Source organism: Brassica napus, chromosome C7, assembly GCF_020379485.1.
Source record: "Brassica napus cultivar Da-Ae chromosome C7, Da-Ae, whole genome shotgun sequence".
NCBI classification, from domain to species: domain Eukaryota; kingdom Viridiplantae; phylum Streptophyta; class Magnoliopsida; order Brassicales; family Brassicaceae; genus Brassica; species Brassica napus.
Window position 1 is genome coordinate 50,491,374 of NC_063450.1, and position 8,313 is coordinate 50,499,686.

At 32.6% G+C, this 8,313-nt stretch overlaps 1 protein-coding gene and 1 long non-coding RNA gene across 2 annotated transcripts in view; one reads left to right on the forward strand and one right to left on the reverse strand.

Moving 5' to 3' along the window:
- Window positions 1–2,400, reverse strand: part of LOC106409345 (glycerophosphodiester phosphodiesterase GDPDL3-like) — a 3,257-nt gene extending 857 nt beyond the window's left edge. Inside the window, exons 1-6 of the mRNA XM_013849990.3 lie at window positions 2,154–2,400; window positions 1,773–2,066; window positions 813–1,430; window positions 678–716; window positions 317–601; window positions 48–190 (exon numbers count right to left, since the gene is read on the reverse strand). Coding sequence (XP_013705444.2) covers window positions 48–190; window positions 317–601; window positions 678–716; window positions 813–1,430; window positions 1,773–2,066; window positions 2,154–2,253 — 1,479 coding nt within the window. The 5' untranslated portion in view covers window positions 2,254–2,400. The remainder of the gene's footprint in view (window positions 1–47; window positions 191–316; window positions 602–677; window positions 717–812; window positions 1,431–1,772; window positions 2,067–2,153) is intronic.
- Window positions 2,401–2,970: 570 nt separating this feature from the next.
- LOC106409957 lies at window positions 2,971–5,447 on the forward strand. Its single transcript, XR_007326308.1, has 6 exons — window positions 2,971–3,404; window positions 3,777–4,105; window positions 4,201–4,309; window positions 4,527–4,728; window positions 4,802–4,896; window positions 5,148–5,447. It is a non-coding gene; the product is annotated as an uncharacterized LOC106409957 (long non-coding RNA).
- Window positions 5,448–8,313: the final 2,866 nt, after the last annotated feature.

The following is an 8,313-nucleotide window of genomic DNA, read 5'->3' on the forward strand; positions in this document are numbered from 1 at the left end:
TATGATCCCAAAACCTTTAAGACTAAAGGAGGTTCAAGAGAGGTTACCTCCACACTGATCAAAACACCGGAAAGAGAGGTGGAGTTCTTTGCCAAGTTTAGGAACTCAGTAAGTGAAACAAGCTTCCCAGCGTTTCTCTCGTTTGGATTCCTAAACATATTGTATGTTCTGTATGGGTTTGATATAGCAGCTGCACAAAACAGTTGGAGTATAGTTACCGTAACTGGCAAGTTATCTAATTTCAAAATAGTCTGTAGTTTGTATCTATATGAGAATCTCTCAAATTAGTTACTATTAATAGTAGGAAGAAACTTACGAGTCAAGGTCTGGATCTCAGGCCAGGTGAGACTAAAAGTGTATATACCACCAAGTGAGCTAAGCTCATGAACATTTGTTGAACGGTTTCTCAAAGGAGTTTGGGCGACCATTGTGGTGTTCCCAAGATCGATGGAACTTGAGCAAAAGGGTGTACCGTCGCTGGACATTTGGACCGAGCAGTCTATAACATCAGCACCATCTTTGATTGCCTTGGCATATGCCAAGTCTGTACATCCTGGGTAGTCTCCACTTGCACCATTCTTGGATATAACAAGAAAATCAACTGAAAACAAGAATCATTTAGTAGATGACATAAGTCACAATAAGAAAAAAAAAAGCAAAGTTATAACTCATCATACCTTGTTTTGTAGCGTTTCTGCCCATATGGGAGAAGCATTCTGATGAAAACATGAAAAAGAATGTTTTGATTTTGAGTCTTTTTATATTAAGGAAAAAGAGCTTTGTCTGTATAAGAGAGTTTTTGCTTTGCTTACCGACGGATGCAGATGCACTTATGGGAAAGTCAGAGAGCACACCATCGACAGAGAAGTTACCATTATCCACAAAAGATAGATACTCAGAGACAGGATCATAACTATAGTCATGTGCAATATCAACATCATTAGCAAAACCTGACACAAACACTTCAAGTCCTGCTTTGTGAGCATCTTGAACCAAAGAAGTAGACGGAAGCAAGTACTGCTTGTCATCTAGTGGCAACACGTAAGACTTGGGAACAAGAATCCCTGAAGCAAACGTTTTGACGAAAGTCAAGTTACTCAAGATAGAACCGTATGTTCTGTTTGTCGTCGGCTCGAATGTTTCTTTCTCGAGAAAACGGAACACGAAGATCGGTCCTTCACGCCCGAAACGTCCAGCGATTTTCTTGAAGAAGTTGACTTCAGGGGAAGAGATGAAGTCGATGATAATGGTTTTTGAAGTTGTGGTTAGAAAGGTGGTCATGCTGAGGTTATGCTGCGCGTAGAAGGCCTCGTGCTGAACGTTTAACCAAAGGCCTTGTGGTTTCAGCTCTGTGTTTACATCTTGAACAGTCAAGATCGAGTATCCGTTTCCATCGAATCTCTCGGACCGAGATAATATACCTCTGATCACTACAAAAGGTGAGAACAAAACGTCACACATTTGTTTTTGGACAAAACACTTTCTTAAGTTTATTACAAAAATAATATCCAATGATAAAAATTCCCAAAATAACACATACTTATCAAAAAATAATATAAATTATTCAAACTCATAATCACATATTCACCCTCAAAATACTAACTCCTAAACCCAAATATGAAATATACATTTGTTTTTATTTTTAATAAATACTATTATTTTGAACATTGTTCGTGTTAGTTTTATCATAAAACATGATTTAATGCTAGTTAAGAGTATTTTTCTTTTTCTACAAAAGCACTCACTCACTAATGGAAGTTAAGAAGACTTACGGTTAACTTTGTTGAGATCTTTCAAGGAGAAATCGATGGTGAACCAGCCCTGTGTAGAGACTCCATTAACAAGGTAAGTGTTTGTACGATTTGGGTAAACAGCTTCAATATTAGAAGCATTGCTCATTGTTAAACCAGGGAAGCAGATCCCAGCTCCGTCTTTGGTTAGCTGAAGATCACACCATAGAACAACGTCTTCTACACTTGTCAGCATTGCGAAGTTGTAAGCATCGATGCTCGAATCTGGGAACAATCCAGAGAACCCTCCACGAGCAATCACACGAGGAGAGAAACCTAACAAGCACGCAAAGAAAAACAAATTAAAAAGGTAATCAAGAAAGTGATCTTTAATACAAGAAGAGAGAAAGTGAGAGCACTCACCGGTGAGCGTCTGCCATTTACTTTTAGATCCTTGAGCATCGGTTTGAACAGCAAGCAGCTGAATCAAAACAACACCACAGAGTAGAAGTAACCCTCGCATTGCCGGATTACCTCGCCGGAATTTGGTAATAACCTGTCGTTCTTCCTCCCGCCGTTGACTTTTTCGGCTTCTTCTTCTTTTTTTTCTCGGAGACCGGAGGAGATTTGTTAGAGAGAGAGAGAGGGTCTTCTTAGTTCTAGTTGCTTCGTTTGTTGGATTGTCATTTATACGATCGTTAATTCAAATTAAAATAATTATAAATATCAAAAAAGTCTGACTATTAATTTTGTTCTCACGAGTTACAAAAGTGTTATCGATCATCGAAAAGATTTTTTTACAATTAATAATTGGAGTCTACCACAATTACGCGTAATCACGTAGTTTTTATTTGGACGGTTCAAGAGCCGAGAGTTTAGTTGATCGGCTTCAGCTAAATACTGTCTACCGCTTTGTTCATTTGTTCCCGGATTCAACACACTTTTTTTCTAATAATTAAGAGGTTGTGGATTCGTATACATTTCTATATCGAGATACATTTTATTTTAAATTTATTTTCTTTTGAAAATTTTATTTTTTAAATAAAATTTGAACCCATAAATCCTTTTAAGGCATCTACTAACTAAACTAATTTTTCGTTACATATTAAGTTAGATTTAAAAGAGTGACATTAACTTTGTTTACTTGAATTCATGTTTTGTTAAACTAGCTCCAATAAAATATATAAAAATATCAAGTTATAAAGCAAACCAAGCGTTTATGTTACACTGTGATTATCTCTTGAATATCTATACTATACTAAAAGTTGGATATCCTCCAATTCTAAACTATCCACGTCAGATTAAAAATTCAAGCCAACCAGTGTTTGCCAGCTCATTCTAATATTCAGATCAGCTAATATTTACATCTTTCTTTCGACCCTTCGTCTCTCTCATTCTCCACCATGAAACTCTTAACCTTATCTCAGTTTCCCTTTACCCATTAAAAAACGGGGGAAAACCGGCGGCTGCTACTCCTAGCAAACACAAAAGCCAATTCCAAGACGGTTCATCATCGACGGCTCCGACTTCTCTCTTTTCTCAACGGCGTTCTTACTGGACGTGAATATGAAGAAACCCTAAACATTGTGACAGGAGGCCTCCTAATTGGCCTTGAGATGCTGTTGAAGCAGAAGCGCAGAAGAGAGAAGTTGCTGCTGGTGACTTATCTCCCAGGTACCGTTTTCACCTCAATTACGTTCAGCTTAACTATGACGTTTGAATCAATGACTTTGTGAAAAAAAAGAAACGAGTCTGTGTAGTGAAATTTCCGCGATGAGTAGTTTGATTGGTGAAATCAGCTTGGTCTGATCTGTAAATACAAATTATTTGGTCGTCTGTCAATTATTACAAATCTCTTAACAAAACAAAGTTCCAATTCGTTGTGGGGTTGGATGATTAAGAAAAAGTAGTCGCTGGTGATGCACTTAAGGTGTTAGTCCTGTATTAAAAAGCTGTAACTTTTGTGTGTTGATGTAATCTTTTAGTTGCAGGTTGTTAATTTTAGAACAGAATTGTAAAAAACCCTTTTATTTGGTTTCTGTATAGTGATGGAAAATATTTGATGCCGGTTACTTTGTGTCTCAGTAAGCAAGCTACTCGATAGTTTCTATCATAGTTTTCTGCAAGATCATGACCATAATTACGGCCAGGGCCAGCGAAGCACAAGAACATGTTACAGCTAGAGTTCTTTGAAAAGCTATTTGTTCATTACCTTACAAAAATTCCTGATTGGTGGCTGCGGTTTACTATCTTCTATGTTTCTGTTTACAGTTAATCACATGTAAGACACAAAGTAAATGTCCGCAGAAAAATACGATATCCTGAACTTCAGAAATAGTACGAAAAGGTTCACAACTACTCATCAGAAATCCAGGGTAGACCACATCTCCTTCTCTGTTTGCAATGTAACCTCTCATATTATATTTTTGGTTTTGATTTCATGTCAAATATACATTTCTGAGTTTTGCAGGAAATTGGTAAATATGATTAGGAGAGTAAAGTATTTCGAGATCCAACCAGAGAGCCACAGACCGACTTCTATGGTGTGGCTCTGCCGATGGAAATCTTTTTTCCCATGTGTAAGCTCTCATGTCTTTGGTGAAAATATGCGCTTTGGTGGACTCTTTTGCTGCAAAACGGTGGGGTTTTTAAGATTGCTTGGAACATGTCAAGAAACCTTTTGTTATTGACTACTAGATTTTACGAGGGTTTAAAATTCTAATCTTTTCCTGCAGAGTGCTAGCTTTATATTAATATTAAGATGCCAAAAAAACTGATTTTCCCTGTCTTATATAGGCTAATGGATACGGTAACAGAACAATGCACATCAACATACTCGAGAGTTAAAGTGAAAGAATAAATAAGAACGAGGACATGCTAGGCGGATCAAAAGCACCACCAATGGCCAAGCAAAACGCTACGTCTGGTACTCTTGCAAGTAGGGAGTTCTATAAAGAATCTTCTCAGCCTTCCAACGCTTTGAAAAAGACAACAGTGGGTAAGTACAGTAATTATCACAACAATTTATTATAGGTAAAACCAGTTCAACAAATCATGGTCTCCGTTTCCAGATATATCACAATGGAAGCGCTGGAGCAGTCCCTGAGGGACATTAATGGTGGAAGAGACATTAATGAAATTATTTCTGAAGTTGATGGAGAAAAATGTAAGTCCTACTATATTTTATAACTTTGATAAGCACATACAACAAAACTATAATCACAAGCCGGTTTTTAAGCTGATTAGATTGTGTTGTTTGTTCAGAGATGTAGGTTTGTGTACCTGGGTTGGAAAACTCTTGCTGTCCATAAATAAAGAACTAAAAACTTGATTAAATTGACAACCATCAGTTTCATGCTTTACATTTTCAGCATTCTCACATTGCTTTTAATGGCTGGGGATTTGATTTTGATTCAGAGTTTCAAAGAAGGGGAGCTTCGCCACTTCTTCCTCTTTGTGTCAAATCTATAGAAACGTCTGTTTCGTTCCATTTAAGGCGGCTCCTCTGCGGCTTCTCGGTGTCATTTCCAACTTCATACATTTTACACATGGGATGCTAACAAGTAACAACTTGCTATCGTAAATAAGGATGATAAAAGACATAAACATGGGGAAAATACACTTTGTATTATGAGAGAACTGCATCAGTTTAAAATATTGTAATTGTCGAGTGGGAGAACGGAGTACTGAATTAATTTACACACTGTATTAGCAGCCCTTGACCACTAAGATAAGCTATCTCAAAAGATTTGATTGCTTAAGAAAGAAAGCTCAAATATATTTTTGGATCAAATAGTTGGTAAAGCCTTCAGTTTCCAGCTTAAATTGGGCGATTTCAACTTCACTTTCCAGCTCAAGTTGGGCGAGTTCAACGTCACTTCCAAACACCAAACATTCACTGTATCACGCATAATAACTGAGCACGAGAGGGATGCCCATGGACCCGATGACAATGGAGATGTTGCAAAGTTGGCAAAAGATGTGGCACCACCAAACGGTGAGAGCGTGAAGAAGAAGGCACGTCAGGAGTAGACCAACTTGGATTAAACAATTTCCCACCGCTTTGCTTATCAAAATATGTTTTATCATATTTTTCCCTAATAATTTGAACTCTCTAATATCTTTTATATTTTTAATTTAATCTCTTTGTTTTGGTGGATGTTTAAGCTAAAAATGCAATTTGTTCATTTTCTTTAAGATTTCAACTCGGCCTTATTATTATAGATTATAACTCTTACCCTTTTTTTGGATTGGATATTATCACTATTTATGCAGCTTAAACTTTAATTATCTTTTTAGGTTAATAACCGTATTCCAAAATTTATAAAATCATGTAAATTCCAAACCAACTGAGGCACAAATATCTGATTAAAGGTTAACCAAATTTATCAACGAAATAAAACCATAATGCATAAAGTATCATGCTTTATAGTACGAGCATATATAGAATTACATTTGGGTCGTTCTTTAAGATCGAACATACATTTGTTGACACTTTCCAAAAACTGTTTGTGACTTATAGTAAATAAAACAAATTATAAGTAATATTTTCTTGCATCACTTTCTCTAATCCTTAAATTTGACATTTGAAAATTAAAAATTTCATTATAAATTGAAAATCTAATATAAACTGATCAACAAACATATATTAAAAGAATATCATTTTTTGTTACATAATACATGCTAAGACATTATTGAAACAATTTATATATCTATACTATTAAAAGGGAAGGAGTTTTAAAAAATCTACCTATGAAAAGTTGTTGGACTCTTTCATTAGACATAACTATTTTTTTGGTCTCACCTTATATTTCTCTAACTATGCAATAGTCAATTACCTTATATTTCTCTAACTATGCAATAATCAATTACCTTATATTTCTCTAATTTAGTTTAACAATATATTCTAAATATATATATTCTAAATATATTGTTATGATGATTTTTGATAAGAATATATTATAGATGCGATTAAAAATTTATATTATTAAAAGAAAATATTTTTAAAAATATTTATAAAATAATTTATAATATCTATATAAAACTCTTTATTTTTTATCCTACCATTAACTACAATAACTATAAATAATTTAAATAATAAAAAAATAAATCCTATTATTATTTCTCATTTTTTATGATACACTTCTCTAATTATTTTTCTTATTATCATCCAATGTTATTGTTGTTATTCAATAACGTTATATACATCATATATTATGCTCAAAGATGGATATATAATATTTAAATATCAATTATTAAAATGAAAGCATATATCATACAACATATTATATCATGTCATCTAACATTATATAATTCTAAATATTTACAAAATCAAATTTAATAAAAAAACACTTTTGCAAATCATTTGTTAAAACAAAATTATATATATTTACGTTAAATTATTTTTTTATTACATTAATATATTAGAAGTTTCATTCATCTCTTAAAATATTATTGAAGATTATTTTTTTTCTACCATGTAAACCAAATGCCGGGTCACACTTGATTGCATGTTTTTTCGAAGTTTGCATGCTTTAAATTAACAAGTTTTCATTAAATCTAAACCAGCTTATGTACAAGTCATCATGTTTACTGGTTCGACGACGGGTCCAAACTTGATATAAAATTATTGTTCTCATCTAATTGAAAATAATTTATTTTAAAATAATAGACGCACTGAGTCTGATCAATCCATATAATTTTTTTTTGAAAAAAGTAATCAAACGATTAAAAATATAATTACGTAATAATAATTTTTTTTGACATAATAAAATTTTGTAACATAATAATGTATAACAAGACTAAAATACTAATTCATATCATATATTTTTATCAACTGAAAAATAATCCGCGCTTTTAAGCGCGGGTCAAAATCTAGTATTCTTTTAAAATATAACTTTTTATAATTTCATCAAATTACATTTAACTTTCAATTAATTTAGCTTAGAGGTGGGTGTATTAATTTATTACCGTGAGAAATTAGTTGTTGTAATAATATTAGAATCAAAAAACTCTTAGAAATAAAAAAATATTACTCATTCTTACTTTAAATTTTCTTCAACTATATCAAATTGAAACACAAATCAAATGGAGAAATATAAATTATTCTATTTTCTTAATTTTCTAACTTAATACTTTTTTGTTCTCTAATAAAAATATATTAGTGATTTTTTCAATTCAAACCAATTAAATTTAATAAAATTTACAATATAATCTCAGAATAAAAAGAGATTATATTTAATTATTTCAATATAAAGTAAATTTTAAAGAGAAAAAGACTAGAATAGCACCAAACCAAGTTTTTGTTCCCAAAGTAGTACTCATGGCTCAAAATCACAAAAATAGGTTTCATTAAAGAGGTAATGTACACTTATACCCCTAGGGTTAATTAATCCAAACCTTAGGGTTTAGAGAGAGTTAAGGGGTGTGGTTTTGGAATTAGGGTTTAAAATTTTATAAATAATAAATAATAAAATAAAAAATAAAAAATAAAAATTTTAAAAACAATTTCAAAAAGTATTTTTAAATTATAAAAAGAAAATCTGAAAAAAAAATAAAAAAAAAATTTGAATTTTTTTTTTTA